This window comes from Charadrius vociferus, unplaced genomic scaffold (assembly GCF_000708025.1).
Source record: "Charadrius vociferus isolate BGI_N301 unplaced genomic scaffold, ASM70802v2 scaffold958, whole genome shotgun sequence".
NCBI classification, from domain to species: Eukaryota; Metazoa; Chordata; class Aves; order Charadriiformes; family Charadriidae; genus Charadrius; species Charadrius vociferus.
The window spans coordinates 471,899-496,138 of NW_009649741.1; the positions used below are offsets into that span (position 1 = coordinate 471,899).

Consider the following 24,240-nt stretch of genomic DNA (forward strand, 5'->3'; position numbering starts at 1 on the left):
ATGACTTTCCAGTGGACGGCGGTCGCCACCTTTCTGTATGGTGAAATAGGAGTGATCCTTGTGCTCTGCCTGCCGTTTATTTCTCCGCTGAGGTACGACTTCAGTCTGCTGGGCAGCCCCGGCTCGGCCTTCTCACCGGTTTGGGTTTATTTTACGTTTTTGTTGTTATGCACCGAGCAGTGCTGCATCTTAAACTAGCAGCGAACTAGGCTGAAGGAATATTGTTCGGGACTTAAGCGTCAGGAGTTTCAAGAATCATAAGCCTCTTTTAAGGAGCTTTACGTTTGCTTTACACACACTGCTGATTCATGCGAGCAGCAGTCGGGGTTCCCAGGACGAGCCCCAATTGCTTTGCTTCAGCAGGTGGGATGTCGTCTCCCGGTCTTCTCTGGGGGGTTTTTGGGGAGTAGCCAGAGTACAGGAGGGCGTCTGGCTTCCCCTGCTGTGTGCTCAGTTAGAAACGAGAGGACCGTACGGCCTTTTCAGGAGTTGTTTGTCAAGTTTGTGAGGAGCAGCTTTACATCGGTCGCTAGCCGCATAGAGGATGTGTCAGGGAAATTTGTGATCGTTCATTTAAAAAAAATGTGGACTTCAGCCTGATGCAAAAGGTTGAGAAAACTGAAATAAAGGCCTCTCTAAACTTATATATAGATTAACAAAATAACAATACTTCTGGAACAGGACACAAACATTAAGAAAAAAATAATTTATTCCTGTAAAATAAATGCCCTTAGAGAAAGAAAAAAAAATATGTGTTCATTACTCTTATTGTATGCAGAGGCCTGGCTTACAGGTTGTCCTAAGATTATTGAATCTGAAGAGCCTTACAGGAAACAATGTTATTTTTTCTTTATAGGAAGCAAAGAAAGCTAGCTTCTCTACAAGAGGCTGTCTCAGTCTTGTGTAAAAACTGTTACATGTTTGTTTTCTGTATCTTTAGATATATTTAGGATGAAGAATGCAGCTTTTACTTAAGGAACAAAATCTAAAACAGAAAACGCTGCAGTGTGGAGAGTGTGTATTTAACTACTTAAACCCATGGGAGAGTGTTGAAAATGGCTGGGTCCTTCACAATGATTAGTCATGTCTTCTCAACTTCAGAAGTTGAAACTGTTCTAAAATTAATTTAACTTCTGATTTTTATAAGCTGGCTTGTGAAGAGTCCAGCATTTCAACACAGATTATTGAGGTTTTGCATTTTCTGTTGTTTTCTAATCAAAAGTGCAAATATATGTAAGAAGGAAGAATTATTATGGGAGTTGTAATCATCAGATTATTAATGGCTTATGTGAGGAAACTAGCTGCCAGAATTTCTGCAGGCTGATGACACATGCATGGTACATGGGAGTATTGAAATAGGTTTCACTTACAACATTAATAGGGCTTGAATCCAGTCTTTGTGGCTGAAAAACAAATTCATAACCTGCAGTATTACCAAAATGTATTCAAACATTTAACACAGTGCTTTTAATTGTGTACAAAGGATGCATTTTTGCTCTTAGTTTGTAGCATTCAGCTATTTCTTTGAACAGTGGTTTCTAAAAGAGTGAAATAGCTTTATCCTTTATGTGACATGTTCAGTTATCACATTAACAAAACTGTCACAGGAATCTTATGGGGTTAAAGATTAGATTTAGCTGCTGTGACAGTACTGGAGGGCAGCAGTTCTGCCTTGCGCATCTTGGTGGCCTGGGAGCTGGTTCTGTCAGGGAGGTAAAGCATGCGCGATGAAAGACGGACATGAAACTGCTGTTCTTTAAAGTTTTGATCTACTCGCTTCTCAGTCTTCTAACAGATAGCATCTTTTGTGCCTGCACATTTTTTGGGTAATTAACTCCTTTTCAAATCTGCTAACAAGCTCTTAAGGTCCCAGGGAATAAGTAAATTGACAAGGTAAAAATGGAAGTATGCAAAAAAGACAGATCTGGACTGCCAAGCGCGGTATATCTATAGTGGTGGTCTGTGTTACAATTTGGAAGGATCATATGTATGTGACTTCAGTCACCAAAAGGAAATGCAGCATTAATAAATGGGAACGTTGATACTTGTTGAGGGAGAATAAGCATGCAAATATAACGTAGGAAGACTTTGCAGTAAAGAGATCTTTTTTAGCGTGAATATAACTTGGCAGTATAGTTGGTCTAAAGTCAAAGACCAACTTCAAAGAATCACTTAAGTGGCTATCAATATGAAACTTGGAGAATCACATGTTTAAAGAGTTAGCAAGTTAGCTTCGTTTGAGTTGTTTGGTTTAATTAAAATAAGCTTTTTGGTTGATAACAGATTATGGTTATCTGCTATAAAGAACTCAGATTATACTAAACGATTTAAATGAGGTTTGTGCAGGTACAATGCTAAAATATTTTAATTCTTGCTGGTGCAGAACCAGAAGGAACCATTAGAGATGATGCTACAGTCTAATTTAAATTAGGTTCATAGTAGTTTGGAAACTACTTTGTTGAAGGACAAATTTTAACAGTTTCTGGAAAATGTAAATACTCTTCATAAAAGTTGGAAATTGTACCTGTTAGAATCAGATGGTGATAAGTATATGTTGTGGTTTGGCCTCAGCTAGCAACAAAGAACCACGCAGCCACTCGCTCCACTCCCACAGCCATGGGAAAAATCAACAGAAAAAGGTAAACTCCTGGGTTGAAATAGTACAATTTAACAGAACAGCAAAAGGGAAAAGGAAGATAGGAAAAAAAAAAAAAACACCAAACAAAGCAATAACACTGATAAAAGGATATAAAGAGGCGATTACAGTACCGCAGTGCACCAACCACAGCCAGACTGCCACAGCCCACCCTAGAGTAGCAACTGCTTCCCCTCCCTGGCTAGCTTCTCTTATAGCCCGGGCATGGCTCACGTGGGATGGAATACCTGCCCCCTGCCGGCTCCTTGGGGAAATTAACCCCATCCCTGCCGCAACCAGGACAGTATGCCTGTGTTACATCCTTAATGGCGTAACTAGGTATTACTTCATTTTTGCAGTAGCACTGATCCTAACCTGCAGCAAAGGACAGGTAACTGCTCTGTTGTTGTGTCTTGTGGATTTCAGTTCATTTGAGCACATCAGATGTTCATTTGTACTGCAAGTACAATTGCAGTTCTTGCAGAGCCCTTGATGCAGTAATATCAAATAGGCAACTGATTGCTTAAAAAAAAAAAAAGAAATGATAGTCTTCACCACCATTGGGCCTCGGAAGTTGCTTCCTTAGCCAGCAAATTTATGCTTTTGAAAGAGGTTTTAACACTTGACAAAATATAAGCATGAGACTTGTCCTTTTATTGTCATTTGCAAGTTAGAATGTAATAACAATCCTTGTACTTTATGCAGATTCATCAGTGTAAAAGATAAGCCTTCTGAAGATGGAGCATAGAGACAATCTTAGTTGGTGGAGGGTTTTTATTTTATTTGGCAACAAGGAGTATAAGTGGGTAGAAATAAAAATGATGGAACGGATGTTACATATTAAAGGAGAAGCTGCTGCTTGAGCATTCACACAGCATTGAAAGAGTTGCACACACACCACGCGAGTCCACTGCTCGGGCCAGGATCCCTTTGCAGTGGGCAACTCCAGCGAGCCGACAGGTGCCCCTTTCGACTCCTCACACACACGCATACGCTTACTCTTAGGCACATTTCTTCCTTCTTTAAGCTTGACCCTAGGTTTCCCACAGCAGAGTCTCGGGCATCAGGTTTTGTAAAAATAAATAATTTAATTGAAGGGTACAGCAGCAGCAGCAGCCCAGGCTGGGTGCCTCTGGAGAGGAACGTTGAACAAAGAAATCCCTGGGCAATTATACCCTTGTGATCTATACACGTGCTGTTTACGTGTCATTTAGTCCAATGGTGATTTTTGGTCTTCTAACCAAAGTAACTTCTTTGGTGAAGTTACACCATAAGTGTTATCTTCTAACACCTTATTGGATTCTTCTTCTGTGTCCAGGCAGGCAGGCTGTTGACTGCTGTTTTCTTGTTGATTTGCAGTCTCTGCTGACAGTTGTAGCCTCCTTATCTTCTGGTTTATGCTGCTTGTGCACCTGCGCTCGCTGGCAGAATGTGGGGAACTGAAAAGTCCCAGACTTAGGGAAAAACACTACCAAAACATCAGTGTGTTATTGACATTTTCCTCATACTAAAAGACCAAACACAGCACTGTAGCAGATGCTAAGAAAATTACTAAGAAAATTAACTCTATTGAGGCCTAAAGGCTTTAGCAAATCTAGCTAGTCGTGGCAAGTAAAGCTACTCAACCAGCGTAAATCACACCATGTTATAACCCTAAGTAATTTATTCTAATTAAAACTTCCTTATTTAAGATAAACAAATAATATCTCTCAACATACAGTCTTTACCCCATCCCTGAGTTTATTGTAGTCCGGACCAAACACAGAGTAATGCTAGCCAAACAAAAGCTAAAATAAAACTTCTGCTATCATACAAGAAGTTTTCAAGTTGAACCAACTGTATTGCCTGTATTGACAAGAAACAAAACAGAGACAAGCAAGTTGGATTATTGGAAAAGTTACATATACCTAAATTATACTGCAATTAAAGCAGCTGTTTAGAGACCTTGCATAAGTCTCATATCAATAACAAGGCTCTCTTCTGTGAGGTTATTATGCTGGTCTTTTGGTGTTTAATTATTTTTGAATAACACAATGCTATTTTACAGATGGCAGAAGATTTTTATGATTCCTCTGTGGAGCAAAATGGCAGTTTTTTGGAACAAGATGTTCCTTACAATAATAGTTTTACTGATCGTCTTGTTTCTTGGTAAGTGTTAAATAATTTCTTAGCAAATGGGGGGAAAAATGTGGTATGTGAAATTCATGGCAGTAGATTAATTGAAAGGATTCAAGCCTAATGTAAATCAGCTAATTTGTTTAAAAGTTCTGCAATAGAATGGAAGAGGAGAGGGCTTATACCGCATCCATGTTGGGAATCCAAATACAATAGTAATATAGTAGTGAATGAGGAGGAAAAACAGAGCTTGGTCTAGGCGACTGCTTGGTTTCACTTTCTCACACAAGTAAATGAACTTGAAATGTTTGATACCAGAATTTGGCTGAGCTGCTCAATATGCAGTAGGTGGCACTCTTTCTCTTGGTTGCTGTTGAAATAGAAGACCAGAAGAATATGTCAAAGCACCAGGCTATTTGGGTACTTTTGCTCAGCACAGATACATAACAGCTGTTGGCTATATTTGGTATGAGTAGATTCTAAAGTCTGTCAAGTAGGAATAAAGCTTTTGTGAAACTGGAGCTTGAATGACGACCCTATTGCCTGACTGAGTTAATTTAATGTCTGTCCTGACTGCTTTGTGTGGTAAGCATCTCCAGTATTTCAGTGATGGAAACCGTTCTCCTGTGTTTCAGTGACAGAAGTAGTTCTCTTCCATGGATTGGAGAGAAGTATTTCCAGCATCTTACAATGAAAATGCTATTTAATTTCAAACTACTTTAAATACAAAGAAAAAATGCTTGGTTTTATTGTTTGCTGAGAGAAAGATACAGATGCACTGCATATGTAACAAGTCAGACTAGACCGCGATACTATATTCCTGATACAAAAAAAAAAGTACTGGAAATGTAAATAAAGATTATTTTTTATTATTATTATTTTAGATGGTCTTTAGTATTATCCTTAGAAGTAGATTGGCTTAAGTAAATGGCTTAAGATTGAGAACTGTTGGATTTTATTTACTCTTCTTGAACTCCTGTCAAAAACTTTGAGCAAAGTTTGCTTTTGAGTTGGTTATTGTCATTGATTTTGCAGAAAGATAGATTTGGGCTAAAGTAAAGCAGTGGTGAGATTCTTGCCCCATAGCATAAGATGATGGGTTGCTACAGGACTAGAATCTTCCCATAGCACAGGGATATGGACTTTTGTTTGGTCTTAGTCTTCCTTGCATTGTTTGAAGTTTCACTTCAAATATTTTCTTTTTTTTTTCTTTCTAAATAAGTTATGGACCTAAAAGAGACAGTCATAAGGGATGTTACTGTCATGAGTTGGTTATTGTTACTGTCTTCAGAGTTTATTTTTTTCTGCTTAGAGAAATGCAGCAGCAATTTAATAACACATGGCCAAAATATTCTGCAAGAACTGATGATGTGTCGTGAAATGTGTATTTTTGTTGATATGCAGGAGGAGATTTTAGGTACTCTATTGACCTTAAATATCTATGATGACCTTAAGTTTACAGATTGTAAGATGAACTCTTAACTGGGTTAGCTTTTGTTTTTATATAGACATAAGTCCTAATTATTTTGTCCTTTGAAAAACGTTGGTAGTGTATTGGCCCTTCTGCAGCACTATCAGGAGTATATGATGGATGAAAGGAAGCTGAAAGGTGGATGGGATGAAAGGCAGATGAAAGAAAGCTGAGGTGTAGCTTACCTGCTCTGTTTACATTCAACACTGTGTTACTACAGTATTCCTGTTTTGATGGGTATTATAGAAATAATTTTTCCCTCTCTGATTCAAGCATAAAGTAGATATTTGTCATTACTAATATGCATGCTTATCTGACAAATTCCATGTGAAGCAAATACTGCAGAAGACATCTCTTCTTTTTCCCTTCTGTTTCTGTTTTCTCACCGTTTGTCCAGTGGCTGGATTTTAATTCAGTTGCCAGTAGTGACATTTTGACACTGTCTGTAGGGTCTCTGGTACTTGTAGAATGTGTTGCTTTAGCCTGATCACTGGTGGCTGTGTGCAAGGGTTGGAAATGACTGTTCAAGCATGTTTTGGGCAATGGTTTAGCATATCTCTGGAAATATGTTATATCGCTTCAGTGAGTTATCAAGACCTATCTTTAAAATGTATGGATAATGTAAGTGATGTCACTATTTGTCCTATGCCTATTTACTGAGCAGAAAGTCCAAATACATATTTCTAGTACTATGTCTGGTTTATCATACGTGCATACCCACAGATGTGAATAAGAACAAACTGTTTTTGTTTGCAGATGCTATTAGAGAAGTTAGGAAGTACTCAGCCGTTCATGTGACTGAAAAAGCTGCAAATGTCAATACCAATGCCTTTGATCATATTCAGATGAAACTCTTCCGATCGCAAAGAAATCTCTATATCTCAGGTTTTTCCTTATTTCTTTGGCTGTAAGTATAACAGTTTTCTAATTTCTACATAGTGTGTTTCTTACAGGAACTATCACACAAAATAATGCAACTATAAAAAAAAATCAGAAGGCCAATTTCAAGAGTTAAAGAATTAAATGTGAGCAGATTGGCTATGTGGCAAGAAAGCTGAGCAAAAATAATATCTTACAAATGTTTGAAGATTGGAAAGATATGTCAGCAACACATGGAAAGAAACATTTTGAATGTTTGAGAAAACATGTCTTTTGCAGGAGAAGTTTCTTCAGGGATTACTCATTTCCTTCCTTAAACTTATGCCCTATGTTTTGTTTGTTTTGAACACGGATGACTGGAATGAACAAACCAAAGTACTGTTAAAATAATCTCAATATGTTGCAAAAAGATATTGCATCCTGATGTGTTAAGAAGCAAAGCTTGAGTCTGGCTTGAACCGCTTCATCTAAAGCTTGAAGTTAGGAACTGTAGGATAATGTTCCGGCTTCCGAGGGAAGTTTCAGGTATCATTTCAGATCAAGCGCTTTGTGGAAACTGGCCTACTATGATCTGAAGTGTGGTATCCCTTGCAGGATGTTTAAATACAGCTAATACACAGGGTAATGGAAAGGACAGTTCTGTACTGCCCAGCAGTAGCAGCTGAGACTACCTGTGAATCTTCACAGTAGCCACAACAACCTGCAGATCTCAGTTGGGCAAGGAGTGCATGAATTAATTGGACACAGATAACGTGAATGAATGGAAACAGACCTATTGGGCAGACAGTTTTCTGTTTGTACATTTTTATGGTGACACTGGGCAAAGAATGCTGGCCCTGTTTTGAATTCCTTCGGTGAGCTGCTTGACATTGCCTAGATATGCAAGAGGAACACAGAACAAGGAAATGCCTGGAATCACAGAGCCTTCTGACAAACTTCTTCCTCTTGGAGTGATGTATAGCCATTTTAGCTGATCATTGAGGAGCAGTGTACATAAATGTCAAGGATAAATTAGGACAAAACTTGGGCAGGTAAACTTTGGGAAAGAACAAAAGTGGCTATAGCCTTGCACAATAGTGATAGGAATGCATCGTGTTCTTTGTCTTTCTTCAGAAAGGTTAAGTAAATATGCACAAATATGTTTGTGATCTCTGCTCCAGGAGAGGAATAGCTGGATTGTGTCCTACACTAGGGTTAGAAGCTGGTCTCCCAGGATCCTACTCACACTTGGCTTTCAAGGAAGAAAACTTGTCAGGTGGCCCTAATAGATTTTATTGTGGATAAAAGTTATGTTCTTGAAGACTTTGCTTAATGCCTCTTTTTGACCTACTGGCCTTTCACCAAGATCTAAAACAAATAAATACTCCTACAGTAGTGGCTAGATCAAAGGACTTTTCTTAGTAGAGCTATTTTGCTTATCCATTAAACAAGGCATAATGTCTGTCAGGGAACGGGGAAAAAAATGTTCATTGGGTTGCTGTATCCTACACTGCTACTACCATCATCCAAACAAGTTAAGGCCACATGTTGGATGCCCCTGGTTCATTCTTTAGGTCAGTTTTGATGCATTTTAGCACATCAGCCAATAGGAGAATTCCAGAAGCGTGGTAGATGAAGATTCTGAAGATGGAGGAGTCTGGAAGCTTGTAACTTTTGATAACGCCCCAAAAGCTCTTCTCCATCTGTTGTTCAGCAATAGCAGAACACTGGGTACAGGTGAGGAAAATGACCTCCTATCAGTGGCAGTATTGGGGCCAGCTGAGCATTCACCCACCAACTGTCTGCACAAAAAAGTGGAGGGTCATAGTTACCAGAGACTGTCCCCCAGGTAGGACAGAGGCACACATTTGCTAATCTGAATTGATGTCTTGGGAGATGTGGAGAGCCTGCCAAAGCTTGTCTGGCCTTGTGTTACCCCATGCTGAATCAGAGAGGAACGAGAAGGGCTGAAAACAAAAGGAAACGTAAAGAAAACATGGCCCCACTGCTCAGTGGGACAGAAGATCAAATGACAAAGGATATGGAAAAGAATGACACATTGAGTGTCTCATTACCAACCTTACATTACATTGTTTCTTACTGGTAAGGTCTGCTGTTTGGCCTCCAAATTCTCAGAGCCTTCTAGAAGAGTCAGTGGGGAACATAACATTACCCACAGTAGCAAAAGAGACAGCTAGGGAGTACTTAAGAAGATTGGGCATATACAAGTCCATGACATCGTAGGATGGGATGCATCCTTGCACGCAGATAGAGTTAACCAATGTCATTGCAAGGCCATGCTCTGTCATCTTTGAAAGATCATGGTGATCAGGGGAGGATCCTGGTGACTGCAAAAAGGCAAACATTGCACCCATCTTCAAGAAGATAAAAAAGCAGGATGTAGAGAACTAGAGACTAATTAGCCTCACCTCAGTCCCTGGAGAGCCTATGGAGCAAATCTTACTCAAAGCCATTTCCAGGGACATGAAGGATATGATGACTTGGAACAGCCAGCACAGAGGAGAGATCGTGCCTGATCATTCCTGTTGTCCTCTGCAATGAGAGGACTGGCTGTGGGGATAAAGGGCAGAGCAGTGGATGTTGTGCGCCTTTAGCAAGGCCTTTGACATAGACGCTTCTGGTATCCTGATAGCCTACCTGTGGAGGGATATGGGCTGGAGAAGTGGAGAAAAAAGTGGGTGGAAAATTCCCTGGGCCTTTGGGCTCAAAGGAGGATAGTAACACAAATTCCAACTAGTGCCCCTGAGGGATTGGTGCTGGGGTCAGTACTGTTTAATGTCCTTATTAACAGCTTGGATGGTGGGATTGAATTTGCTCTAAGCAAGTTTGCAGACAGTACCAATCAGAGTGGTTGATATCTTGGCAGGCAGGGCTGCTATTCAGAGAGAGCTAGACAGGTTGCAGAAATGTGTTGCCAGAAATCTCATTAAGTTCAATAAAGGCAAATGCAAAGTCCATCGTATTATACGATAACCACATCCAGCATCCAGGCTGGGGACTGGCTGACTGGGTAGAAAGCTAGTTTGCAGAAAAGGACCTGGGGGTGCTGGTAGGCAGCCAATCATGTATTGAGCTGTAATAGCAAGGGTGTAGTCAGCAGGTCAAGAAAAGTGGTTATTCCCCTCTATCTGGCACATAAGGTACTGCAACTGCAGGACTGTGTCCCTCTTTGACTCCCCAAAATACTGGAGTACTGCAGCAGGGTACTGAGAAGGTTTGGAGAGGATAAGGGAGCTTGGCATCAGCTGGAAAAAGAGGCACTGAAGGGGAGATTCTATTGCTTTCTACAGCTATTTAGTGGTAGGATGTAGATAAGATGGGGCCAACTCTTCTCAGTGGATCTACACAGGAATGACAAGAGGCAACAGGCCAGGAACCTGGGAAATTCTGACTTGTGGTAAAAAGTACTTTTTCTACTATCAAGAGCAGTGAAACACCAGAAAAAGGACACTGAAAGACAGTGGAATCTCCATCATTTGAGATGGTGTGAACTCAGCTGGACAAACCTTTGACCAGCCTGCTCAACCTGTCCCTGCTTTGGGCAGGAGCTTGGACAGGATGATCTCTGGAAGCCCCTTTCCACCTACATGATTTTCCAATTCTGTGATTCTGTTTTGCTAATGATGTTTTACTGACTCCTGACTGCTACATCTATAAATTAATAAGCAATAGTAAAACATTCCAACCCTTGGAAAAGTAGTGACATGGGGACCTTAAGTTCTTTAAAACGAAAAAAAGTAAGAAAATGAGCTTTCAATGAAAAAGTAGGGGGGAGGGCTTATCTTGAAAGCCAGAAGGTCTATTAATACACTTTCAGTTATGAAAAAGCCAATTACTTGGATTTTCAAATTTCTTTTGAAGAGCAGCTGCATAGTTATATTACAGGAATTAATTTAATTCAGTGTTGCTTTGGCCTTTCCTTGATTCAGCAACATGATGCTTTGAAAGGCTCCAAGATGAATAGTGGAAGTAGCAATGCAAAGACGCAATCGCTAGGTCAGATCAAGGGAGGTATTTGCAAAGCTTAGATTTGAGGTGCCACATGAATGCTGACATTCATGCATGTTTGGATTTATACAGTGTTGACAGGGTACTTGGAAGATTAATGTGCTCACGTTGCTAATTTTAGTCTTATAAGGCCTTCTATAAATTTGTGTTGAGTTGGGGTTTTTTTGGATTGTACTCATTACCATAACATGTTGCTTGGGTCTTGTATTCAGAGTTCCATCCTATTTAAAACACTAAGTCATGTGAGAGTATTTCAGCTTTGAAGCAAGCAAGTCTCTGATCTCTTAATGGCTGTGGGTTTTTGGGAGGAGGGAAGTTCTGCATAAGGTAAAAATAAATTTTTTTGATGGGTGAAAATCTTTGCCATCTCTTATTTTACTATTTGTCATCAGTGAGCCTGGATGTTTCCCTTCAGGTTCTTAAACAATCCTCTCCTGGTTTTGTTTTCACATATAATGCAGAGAGAGAGAAAAAGGGTTGTTTTGTTTGGTATTTGTTTGTTATTTGGTTTTGGGGTTTTTTGTTGTTGTTGTTGTGTTTGTTTTTTTTAAATTTGTGCTGTGAATTACTGTTCTGTTTACTGTGTTTCTTCACCAGTGTATTGAGACGTACTGTTACCCTTCTTACTCAGTTGGCAAAAGGGATGACATCTCATGCAGCTCTGGAAACGCAAGTAAATGATGCTACTGAAGCAGCCAGAAAATACATGGCCGAGAATGAAAGGCTGCAGGAGGTATCTTTGAACCTTCTTAGTTATTTTCTTATACAGCAAGTAATTAGTACAAAATACTCTGGGGATGATTTGCTACTGAATAATGTTAATCCATTTTTTTTTCTTCTGGTGGAAAAAGGAAGAACAATGTTCTTATGATATGTAATTCAGAATACTGAATACAAATTTCAGTAGCACTTTATTAATAAAGGAAACTAAAGTAATCAAAATAAATGAAGTTCTGTCTTTTCAGTACAAATTTCATCACAGTAGTAATATATTCTTAAAATATCTCTTTGAATTTAATCATAGCAGAGTAGAGGGAGACACTAATTTTGTTCTTTTTATCCTGAACAGTTGGCTGTTTAAGTCAGGGCTATAGCAATTCAGTATGGAAGAGCTTACAATATAGTTGTTCTTGTGCTGGCTGTTTCTTCTAAATAGGATTTGCTCCAGTCCTGAAATGTCTTTTCTAACTTGTAAAATTGGTCTTTTGTATTTACTGTATTTTGTATTCTTGCATCAGCCGATATCCTAATACCTTCCTTTCTCAGTAAGGCACTGCCATAGTATTAATGAGGATATTGCCAAAAATTTCTTACTTAAAAGAACCACCAATGAACCAAAGATATGTTATTTTTATGAGAAGAATGGAGAAAATTAAGCTATCATTTGGCTGTTGTGGTTCAATATACAGTTGTATGCAGGAAGGGATACACTATCAGCAAACGTAATAAAGGTAAACGTGTGAAGTATTTTCTCGTAATTGGTTAGTTTGACTTCTGTTGGAAGTCATATATACATTGGACTGAACCGTTGGAAGAGATTGAACCATAAGCTAGAGTGCAGGCATCCAGGGTATGAACGCTTTTACAGCATTCTTCAGTCTGGCACGTTGTCAAAACAAAATTCACTGCAGGTGTGTACAGGTTTCCTTCCAGTTTGTCTGGAGAGGTGTCTATGGTTACCAGCACTGTAATTTTTTTTCTGCAATAAATCTTCAGACAAAGAGAACAGACTCTGGACAAAAAGTACTAGCAGGGATGCAAAAAAATCCAGTTGTTTGAGAGGTGTTGTAAAACAAGGATCACTAGAGTGTGTGTTAGGTATTTCTCAAGTATGAAATGATTCCAAAATTTTCAGGTTTGGTATTTTGTCAAAATGATCCAGAGGGAGGGATACCTCCACAGTGGAATTTGTCTCATTACTGCTTACTGGTACATTTTTTAATTATTTTTTTTTTCTCTGTCCTGTTGGGATTTGGCCAAAAGTCCTCTTTTTGTTCTGCTTTCACATTCTCTTAGCAACACATTCTTTTAGCTGCTTGTAAGTGATAGCCAGAAACTGGAAACTGTATTCCTGTCTGTTTCTATTTGTGTGTTTGATTGCATAGTTTGCAAAAACAGTGGTAGCCACAAGTACAGCCAGCATGCTGTGGTTGGATCTCCATTGTGCTGGAGATGCAAAGTGTTCAGAATTCGTTTAACTTTTATAGGGGTACAATGACTTAGGTTCCTCTGTGACTTGGCCCTTGCGTTTGTATTCATTTACAAGCGTGCTTCATTGTGTCATATGAAAGAGGCAAGAGCAATTGCATATAGGGCACTGGCTGTAAGTATAAATGCTCTAAGTTTACTCTAGCGTGCTAGGTCTGCACTGTCTCCTGTTCAGAGGTTCCATGGAGCACAGGACTTAAGATAAAAGTTTACAGAAATAGCTACTTGTGAGGGGAGCTCAAAGTAAAGGAGGCAATCTGTGACCAATTTAATGACAAATTGGCTATGGTTTAGTTACCAGCAGTCAAATGCAATCTCTGCTCTTTGGTTAAATTGCTTCTGGAAATTTTTCTTCAGCTCTTTTCTTTGGACTGTTTACCAGTCTTTATAACCAATTCTTTTCGTTCTTTCTAAAGTAATTTTTCCCCTCTACTCTGGCCTGTGCCCATTAAGCTCCGATATCACCAGTTCACCTATCACCTGTTCATCTCAGTTGTTCTATTTTTCTTTTTCCCATTAAGCATTTATGACTTCTTTTGCCATTGTTGTAATAGAGATGATGCTTGGCTTGATATAGAGGCTATATGAGCAAAGGGTCTAATTAAGGGGTCTAATCCTTAACATATGATACTTTAAGTCATCACTAGCAATTGCCTTAATGATAAGAGTGTGCATTAGTAGTGCCAATATTTTCAGAGTTCAGGGAGTACAGTGCTCTTGTGTCTAGTACTTACAGGACTCTTCCTGAATCCTTTCCTATTTTTTTCTTGAATTTCAATGGAAATCTAATCTGGGTATTGATGTATTCTGAAGATTGAAGAAGTAGCTGCAAACCTACAGGGAGAGATTTGTGATGTATCACACGATTTAAATCGGAATAAATTATTAGAGCAAGTTGTGCGTCCTCTCTTCCTCTCTCTCTTTCTCTCTCTCCTCTCTCTCTTTCTCTCTCTCCTCTCTCTCTTTCTCTCTCTCCTCTCTCTCTTTCTCTCTCTCCTCGCTCTCTTTCTCTCTCTCCTCTCTTTCTCTCTCTCCTCTTGGATGAGAATCTGCCTGTGTTGTGTTGGCACTTGATAAAACCTGTCAGTTTGCAAGGATGCAATTCACTGGTTGTTTGTCATTAATGTCAGACTAATGAAAACAAAATTAATTGTAGCAACTGTGGTTTTTAATAGGCCTTGAGTGAAAAAGAAGGCAGTAAAAAGAAAGAGTCAGCAGAAGCAACAGATGAAAAGTTAAAGAAAGAAATTGAACATTTGAAAGCAGAGCTACAGAAGACATCAGATGGTAAGTATTGGTTAGGACTTCTTTGCAATTAAGAAAAAGATTATTTCAACACTGGATGTCAAAAATCTATTCTAGGTACAGCATTAACTACATTGGTTTATGGGACACTTGGCTTGGGGTTTCTTTGCATTTGACTAGGAACTGGAAAAATGTGCCATTGCCACCCCCATATTTTAGTAAATGTTTTCATTATGAAAATATGCCCGGTGTAATTTGAACACCTTAGTTAAATTGTAATTATTAATAAATTGAACTGATATCTTGAAGTGGGGTTGACTTCTCTTCATCAGTGACATGACCAGGATATGGAATCAATTGCAGGTTGCTTATAGGCATTAGATTGATCTTTCATGTCATACACATTGGCCAATCTTCCTGTATAAAATGGGGAAGTATGTGGTTGAGGTTTTTTTTTCTATAAAAGTAGGGGTTTGGTCACGTAGCAGGCAAGTCCTTGACTAGTATTCTAAATTTACATATCTCCTGAAGCAGAGGCGTTGGCTTTTTTTTTTAATTTTTTTGTCTACAAGGAAACATGCCTTGCAATTTGTAACATAATACTTTTGTTAGCAGCTTCCGTGTTTAAGGTTTAGGCTGTCAAAACTGCTTTCTTGGCAACCCAAATTGAGATAGAAGCAGATTTTACCTGTTTGGTTCTGTCTTACTGGGATCTGTCAACGTGTGTGATGTTTACAAACACCTGCTCATCTGAAATTAGTGTTTTTAAGATAACACTGCCTTTGACCTTGTAAGCATTAATCAGATGTTCAGACTGTAACAAAGTACAGATTTTCGTGGTACCAGATAGCACGTTGTCATCAAAACATAGCCCTGCTTTCATATTGCATGGCACTGCTACAAAGCTGTGTAAATAACAACAAATATTTCATTACTCATTTTTCATTGTCCACTGGGAAGATGAACAAGAACTGTAGAACAGCTGTTTTCAGCTGGGCTTGAAGCAATAAGAATCTCTAAATAGACTGTCTCATTAGTTCACATTCTCAGGCAGGTTTGGTTGTGAGTTTTCCCTCTCCTGCTGTTTTCTTAAAGAAACTGTTTTCTTAAACTGCCTTTGAAGTGACAGGATCAATGAACGCATATGTTTTATTTAAACTAACTGGTGGTATGTAACACTAATATAGCGTAAGCTTTTCAGTGAGGAATGCTAGAGAAAGCTAAGGAATAAATAGATTTACCACATGCTGCTTCAGCTGCATTCTCTCTGTGGGCTGTTGTCCATCCAAAAGACGTTTAAATTAAGGCATGCTGGAGTCTTTTGTTATGGGGAAAGTGGGGGGGAGGATCTTTTTAAGAAACGAATGGGAAAATATTTACAGCCCTTCCCCTGATACCATCCCCCTCATTGCCAAAACAGAAAACCCTATGGTTACATTAATTACCATCATCAACTAGATGGTGTTAAGGTATGCCTATCTTATTTTTTTATAAGTTTTCTTGTACGTGATTTTGAGCAAACTGATAGCCAGAAAGCTTAAAATATTTGATAATAGCCACATCTGTAGACACAGATTTCTGTGGAGTCTCTAGATTTAACGTGAATCCATTTTACTGTTTTCTTTTGAAATTTTTGCAACTGAGCAGGTGAATGTTGAGTTTCATGCTCGCTAAGTGTGACCAATGCATTACACAGTATCACAGTTGAGATAGAAAAGCTTGTTTTACCTCTTTTTAACAATTTGTTTCATGCCACTGCGCTCACATGACTAAAGTAACCTTTCCTTTGTGTCCACAAATTCCAATCCATGAAATTTTGGGTGTATTTTGTTGCGGGGGGAAGGGAGTGAAGAGTGTGGGGAGCTGTCACTTAATAATGAAAGAAGGCAAAACAGGTATAAAAAGGTAAACTTTACTGGTTTGGGTTTTTGAGGTTTTCTGTTTGTTTGTTTGTTTTTCAGCTGTAGTATCAGTAAAAGTAATAAATTTGGTAGTGTATATAGTGTATATTTAGTAGTGTATATAGTGTAGACAGTGATTATGGCAGACTTTCAGCAGACATCTCTAATTCTTTAGCTTTCTACCTTTCATAGGAAACACAGTCTACTTTTTGGGGGTTTTTTTGTCCACTTAACTGTAAGTGAAATCCTATTGCCACCTATTGTGCTCAAGGCAAGTGGGGAAGAAGAATGAAAATAAAAGATAAAGAGTCTGAGTAGTGAAATTACTACAATCTGAGGAAAGGTTGGAAATTAGTGACAAAGATTTCAGCTGAATTGCTTTTCTTCTCAGACTTAACTTTCCTATCCCCCTCGATGCCCTTTTTTGCTTTATTGTGGGAGTGAAGGAAAGGGGGCTAGCTCTTCACTACTTTTATTACAGACGTGCATACTGGGGGTTTTATAGGCACCCAGCAGTGGGGCTAGCACTTTCAGAGCCTAAATCCATTTTTAGCATACCTGGACATGTAATAGCATGAGTGTTTAGAAACCTTCCTGGATGGTATTTTATTAATACACTTGTATATTATGAAAAATATCTCACTGATATCTTGAAATAAATATATATACTCCTAGGAGCACCCAGTGCGGATGTGAGAATGTTTCTCCTGCTACACATTAGACGTATTTTGAACAAAATGTTGATTCAGATACTTAAGGCTCTCAGTGTGGCTGCTCATCTCAGACCTATAGGAATTTTCTGGGGAAAGAAGAGATGCTATGATACTGTTTCATTTTGATAGTTTTGAACATTATCCAAAAAGCTACAACAAAACAAACTATCTGCAACTGGACATGAGGTCGGAGTCTGAGAGAAGTTTCATAAAGCAGCTCTCCTTACAGCAGTCCTTGGGTTGGGGGCAGGAATGGGACTTGATGCATTAACTTTCTTTTCTCGCTCACAGATCCCACACTGTGGAAATGCTGATGTGTGAAATGTCCATTTGTTATTTTGGGACCCTTTGGGCAGGAGGGAGAGTTCTGCAATGCTGTACTATTTCGCCTTTTATCTCAGGTCCTTTTTTCGTAACACTGTCCTAGTGTATGGTAAAAGCTACAGCTTCATTTACACAACAGAAATTTATACACAACAACTAGTATTGATCCAGTCTTGCAGCAGAACACACTGGTGGCAGACTCCTGTCCAGCTTGTTGACCCCTCACTCTTCTAACAATATTACATGGCAAATGACATGCATTTAAAGAAAGCTTCTACCTGCGTCTGATGTAGCATAACAGGCATTGCAGTCCCTAGCACCTGTGTGCAGTTATTGAGCTGTGACCTCATTGCATCTTTGAGCTGAGTCTGTAGTGCTGCATTGAGACAAAATCCGAAGACTGTTTCTTTGTCTCTGCCATCAGGATTTCACTTTGTGAAGTGCATACTGACTCACCAAAATCATATAGGTGCTTTTGAACTTTTATTCAGCTTTTTCTAAAAATACTCTCTATTTGTATATTGTTGTCATAGGCATATGGTGGGGCAGGAGGAAATTCTGATGAAATTTCCATGCATCCTTTAATGAGGTTTGTTTTGTGTACAGAATGTGTCACAAGAGTGCTTTGTTTCATGGTTGCATAGTGCTGGAGGAGACAGGAGTACGAGAGCAAGAATTCATGTGGAGGGCTGGTTTTGAAACAGCTTTTAATTGTTGACTATTCTAGAAAGTATGCATGTACACATGTACAATGCTCACCTAAACGCTAAGATTATTAGGTGTTAGAAAAATATAAACAAGACAGATATTGGGAATACATTTCATAGAGCCGTAGCTGCCAGTGAGAGTTCAGCTCGGTCTTTGTGTTGCCAGGCAGGCTAGTACCATGTATGAAAACTATATTTGTGTTGAGCGCCACTGAAACACTCCAGTTTAAAAAAAACAAACAAATAAACAAAAAAAAAGCCCCCAGAATTACTTGACTGGAGTTGTGTTCCCAGCTTTGCAGCGTATTTGTTGGCAAATCTTGTGTCCCGTCAGTGCCCAAATTCTGTGAATAGCTCTTTCTCAACTTGAAGAGTCTTAAAAGAGAGGGATCTTTCGTAGTCTTAAACTAGTCCAAATCATTTGGGGGTTAGACTTGTATTGTGAGCAATGCTAATTTAAGTTCCAGATCGTTTCCTTAGTAGCAAGTCAAGTGATTTAGTCAGAGCAGGACTAGTAGTTGTGCAGGGAAATGCCCAAAGAATCATTGCTTGCTTTTGTTGCTGTTTGCTTTTGTTTTACTGTTCTGTTCCCCACCCTCGTTGAAATGAGAAGATCACAGAAATGCTACAGCTACTGGGCTGTGGTAACCTCTTCAGAGCAATTTTATGCCTCATCCTGCTTTAACTTTAGAGGAATCTGAAGTAAACTATCCTGGAACAGGATACAGAGAATGTGGTAACAGAAGAACAAGTCTCTACTTCACCCAGACTGCACGTTACATTAGTTCATGGACCTCCACTCACATTAAGTGTAAAGGGATAAAGTTTTCTATATTTGTCTTCTGTTGATATACTGCCTAAGAATATTGTTGATTTTTTCTTTGAAGGGAAGGGGAAGGAATGAAAAAGAATGGCCCACCTCTCACAGTACTGAGGCTGGATTCCAGTTTTGGGACTTACTGACTATTTCTCTCATTAGTTGCATTAACATAGAAGCAGCATTCTCACCTCCTCCCTGCTCATGCATTTACTTGGTAGGAACGATCAGCTATTGGGTTTTGCTTGCTGCCAGTTCAGCTGTTCTGTCTCCCATGAGGCAAAGTAACAGGCCAGATGGAAGCCAGAAATAAAAACTGACTCTATTGTGCACATAAAGGATTTTCTGTTTTCTGCTGGATCAGTGTTCATATAATACGATCCATATGACAAACAATATACCTGTACGATCGACTTGGCTGCACTGCAGTGTTCATGCAGTGGCAGAGTAGTTAAGCAGTGATGTACAGACAATCTCCGTTGCTTGACAAGAAGACATCCAGAGAAACTGGCATGCTGAGTAATTCATGTTGTCAAAGATGTGATGCTTCTTTTTGTTGTGTGGCCCCAACAGGAATGAGTCTGGGTTTGGTTGGGGTTTTTTTCGTCCATAGCCAACACAGGTGGAAAGGACAATCTGTTCTTTGCTTTTTCTTATTCTAGGGTTAAGCGAGGTATTCCTGTCATACATCTGTTTTGGTCAAAACATTGAAACAATGCAGCGGTTTGTTTGCTTTCTTGGTTTGCAGATACTCTCAGATATTTTGTTCATGTTTTAAAGATGCGGCAGTTTTTAGTTGCAACTAAAATACCGTGCTGCTGCTTGTAAACAGATGAATAGTATTAGATCAATAACACTGAGTTACAAGTTCTTCAGAAATGTGATACTGTTATTTTTTACTATAAGTAATTGTACAAGAATGTTTAAACAATAGCAAAATTTTGCTTTCTAATTAGCAGATTCTTGAAAAGGCAAATGTCTACAACTTAGAATTCAGGAGCTTATCAAATTGTCACAAGTTTATTTTAGTGTGATTGCCAAGTTTTATTGTTGAGTATTTTAAACAGTAGCAAGATCAGAAACAGTAGCAAGATCAATCAGAAAGACTGCAGAAAATGCAATGGGATTTGGCTTGTCAGATGTGTGGAAATCATGGTTATTCCAACTATCAAAACCTTTAGAAAGTGTTTACTGTATTGGTGCTGTCAAGAATGCATTAAAGGATGAAGGATATCTGTGTAAGAGTATGGAAATGAAAGAAAGGATGTAAAGAGATGGGATGAATTTTTGACCATACTGGAATCAACAGACATAATTAACTTCAGTAGACCAGAATTTCAGGCTAGGTAAAAGTCCTATTACTGGGAAAACCACTTGCAGACTTTTAAAATGAGAATGATTTTCAATCTCTACACTCAAATTAATTTATAAAAATAGCAGAAATGCTGGGGGAGGGAGCCTTCCTTTTTGCATTTAGGAGAGTGGTCAAATCTCTCATGTCCTGATGTTTCAGGAACTAGCTCCCAAAGTGAAACATGTTTCAGACCAGAGTGCTTGTAGCTAGGTGCTTTACAAAAAAAATACATCTAGCTCCTCGTTTCTTTTACAGAAGTGCTGCAATGCTTGAGTGTCTTGGCGGTCTTTGAGAAAGAACTGTCTGCCTCAGGGAGCTCACAGTCAAAGGATAGATCCACACTTTTGGAACGAGGAAAATTGAAAATGTTTCTGGTTTTATTTGTACCATCAAGATTATTTTTTTTTAAATATGGCTATGTGAGGCAGCCTTATAGGTCATTAATAACATTTCTCTGTTTTAGCATGATTAAGTCAAATTTTAGGGTATGCCTGTGCTGCTACAGCAGAGAAATATAAAGATACTGAGATACCTATGGCAGAGGAATATAAAAATGTCTAAATGACCTTACTTGAATGCTAACATAACAGCTTAGGATTAATGGCTTTATGAAACTTTATGCTGATTTGCTCTGCGTTGTAAATTAGCCCCTATGGAGCTCTGAGCTGTTTTGTACTGCAGCATAGACATGCTCTCAGTTTATTGCTGTTGAGATTGTGAGTAGAGTAATAATTACATTTTCTAATGTTAAAAACCTGTTCACAGTTGTACCACCATCACTTCTGCCTTCTCATCCTTAAAGTGATGCTTCTAATGAATTAACTCATGCATGGTAAAATATATAACAGGCTGAAAAGTGTGTGTGGGGGGGGGGTGTCTTTGCTCCTGTAATAATGTGTTATCTCTCTGTTTTCCCCCCCCCCACATTTTATAGATGGCCTCAGTTGCTTTGCTAAAATCTTGCCCAGTGTTTGAGTTCCCTCTTTGTTTTAAGGGGGATGACAGTTTTGGGTTTGGGGTTGTAAAGTTTTGGTTTTTTAGAACTGTCTTCTGCGATGTGACAGAACAAAGTAGCCATCACTAACTTGTCACTTCTGTCAACAATTTATTGGTCTTGCCCTTACCTTTCATACAGCCCCTTCCTGTTCCTTGTGCTGCTGTTCCTGAACACAAATCATTCCTTTTCTCCTCCCTGTCCTGCACATCTCTTCCTGTGTCCATCTGTAATGCTCTGTTTTAAATTTAAGCTTTTTTAGAGCACGGACTGTGTAGTGCAGTGGAACCCTAATATCTACCTAGGGCCCTAAGGAACTGCAGGAATACAAGTAATGATTAAAACACTGATTCTGATATTTTACAGCTCTCAAGAAGGCAAATAATGAAGTGACTGCAGTTAAAAAGCAGTCTGAAGGCCTTAAAAGAGAATACGATCATCTGATGAAAGAATATGAATGGCTTCAGGTAGGTGGTTGTGGATTGCTATATGAGCATGATGTTCTGAAATTGTAGCAGCAAAATTCTTCTTGTTGGATATTTATTATGCAAGAGAATTTACCAAAATCTTTAATATAGCATAAAGTTACAATGGGCAGCACTCCTTAAACTTCATCAAAATAGTAAAATTTTGTTTTTTAAGGACTGGACAGCAAAGCTACTAGCATTTTCTTCTTTACACTTCAGGTAACAAAACTCAGGTCATCGTTAGACTCAATTTTGCTGTCACTTGGGAAATAAGATTCAGATAGTTTTGCATGTGGTGATCAAACTGAAATCTTGTAAGAAAATGATAGGAGTAGTGTGTGTGCTATATACAACATTTATAAGAGTAATTTTATTTTGTTTGCTCTTTAAACATGATTTTGCAATACTGGATTATAAATGTTGCAATATGGTTGATAAGCAAGAACACGCCAAAAAAAAAAAAACCCAAAACACAAACCAACAAAGAGCCTAGGCTAAAAACAGGCTACTCTAAAAATTCAAACTGAAGTACAAAATAAAATAAAATTTAAAAAAACATAGCAAGCAAAAGCTGAATTAGCAGTTTGATTGGGTTTGCATATGCACATGGCTATAATACCTAGTACAGGAATTATTTCTGGTAGAACTGGGAGCCCTGCTTGTTCTTTAAGTTGTCTGACAGGTGTTTGTATGTTCCGTGCCTAACGCCTGCCTCAGAATTCAACCAAAATTCAATAAAAATGAAAGTTAGCTTGTTTACAAGTAATGGTCTTGGGAGAAAATAAATCATGGAATCATAGACTTCTCTAGGTTGGAAGGGACCTTTAAGATCATCAAGTCCAACCATCAGCCTAACACTGCCAAAACCACCTCTAAACCATGTCCCTAAGCACCACGTCTACCCGTCTTTTAAATACCTCCAGGGTATTTAAAAGGCAATTCCACCACTTCCCTGGGCAGCCTGTTCCAATGCTTGACAACCCTTTCTGTGAAGAACTTTTTCCTGATATCCATTTTAAGTGTACCCTGGCGCAACTTGAGGGCATTTCCTTTTGTAATTGATGTTAAAGTTATAGTGATCTGCTTTTCAAGAAGAGCTGGCTGTTGGTCCTGTGTTAATAAAATTTTAAAAAAGGCAAATTTGAGCTGGTTATAATCTTCTTCCTGCAGTCCGTGAAACTGCTTACTGATTCACAGCCTCACCCTATACTCTTCTAGTGATTGCGCAACTGATCTCTGAATTAAGACCACCATGCATGTCCTATCTTTGTTGTGCTTCCCTGTGTAATGAGCCGTAGTAGTCCTGCTGCATTTCTAACAGTCTTGTGGTCTAGAACACACATCCCTACAGTTTTCTGTGTTTACCTCTGAATGGAAAGAACAGAAGGTACTGAGCACACAGTAGATGCTGCTCCTAAGGATAAATCAATGGATAGCAGAAAACATTTTCTGTGGAGTTTGCTGCACAGTTCAGCTGTAACGTGAACAGGGAGCAGAAGTAGGCTGCCTGGCTCTAACTGTACTAGGATCAGAAGCGCATGTGTTATGTGGGGGGTAGTATTGATGGAACTACAACTTTGAAGGGTGTATAGTGAACAAACCAGGTGTGACTGCAAGGGGGCAAAATGTGCCATCTGGAGTCAACAGTTTCTGATCTCACCAAACATAAAAAATTATTTTCATTCTGTCTCTTTTCAGGCCAGTTTAAATGAAGCAGAAGACAAGAAAGACCTGTAGATGCATCTAAGATGGATGGCATCGGTACAGTTGCTTCAATGTGAAAAGCCTTATGCTGTTCAGGCTCCTGATGCATATCTGAAACAAAACTTGATTTTTCCGAAAAGCACATGCACTGCGGGTCACTATTCAGATTCCTTTAGTATATCTTGGTTGCCAAAATATTCTGTGTCGCAAATGAAATGTTAAGTGGCTTACTTGATTTACCATGGAGTTTGTCACTGCTCTTGTCAGGAGAAACTTGAAAATCTTTCAATTCCATCTGGAGCAACTTGACCGTTCTCCGAGCTTTTGCTTTCCAGAACGGTAACAGATCATGCACCATTTGCTTGTAGCATTTGAGCAAGGTTGTGTATCATGCTATATCATAAAAACAGTTACCTAAACCTCCTGAGTAACACCTGTTTGGAGTCTTCAAAAATTCGGTTACCAGTGGGTTGAAGAAGGCTGGAAGCTTTTCATCAGCTGTTCCACTTCAGTGGAAAATTGAATGACAATCAATCTAAGGAAAATAAAGAAGGAAAACTGCATTTCTAAATCCATCTTACTAGCTTGTGACCTTCACTTAGCCACATGGACGAGCATATTTTACCAAACAATATTTTGCATGCCTCTGGTTTATTTTTCTTTAATAGATTGGATTATTTCAGTTTTCATAACCAAAG

General features: G+C 38.9%; 1 protein-coding gene across 1 annotated transcript; it reads left to right on the plus strand.

The window, feature by feature from the left end:
• On the plus strand, nucleotides 1–23,575 carry BCAP29 (B-cell receptor-associated protein 29). Its single transcript, XM_009890857.1, has 7 exons — nucleotides 1–92; nucleotides 4,683–4,783; nucleotides 6,978–7,128; nucleotides 11,706–11,841; nucleotides 14,492–14,603; nucleotides 21,738–21,838; nucleotides 23,537–23,575. Exons 1-7 carry the CDS (start codon nucleotides 1–3, stop codon nucleotides 23,573–23,575), a joined length of 732 nt encoding a protein of 243 aa, XP_009889159.1.
• Nucleotides 23,576–24,240: the final 665 nt, after the last annotated feature.

What these genes read in the sequence shown, in the direction of transcription:
- BCAP29 (XM_009890857.1), top strand. Translation starts at nt 1, where the DNA reads ATGACTTTCCAGTGGACGGCGGTCGCCACCTTTCTGTATGGTGAAATA. An exon ending in CCGTTTATTTCTCCGCTGAG is followed by an intron (nt 93 to 4,682) that starts GTACGACTTCAG and finishes GCTATTTTACAG; the next exon opens with ATGGCAGAAGATTTTTATGA. An exon ending in AAGAATATGAATGGCTTCAG is followed by an intron (nt 21,839 to 23,536) that starts GTAGGTGGTTGT and finishes GTCTCTTTTCAG; the next exon opens with GCCAGTTTAAATGAAGCAGA.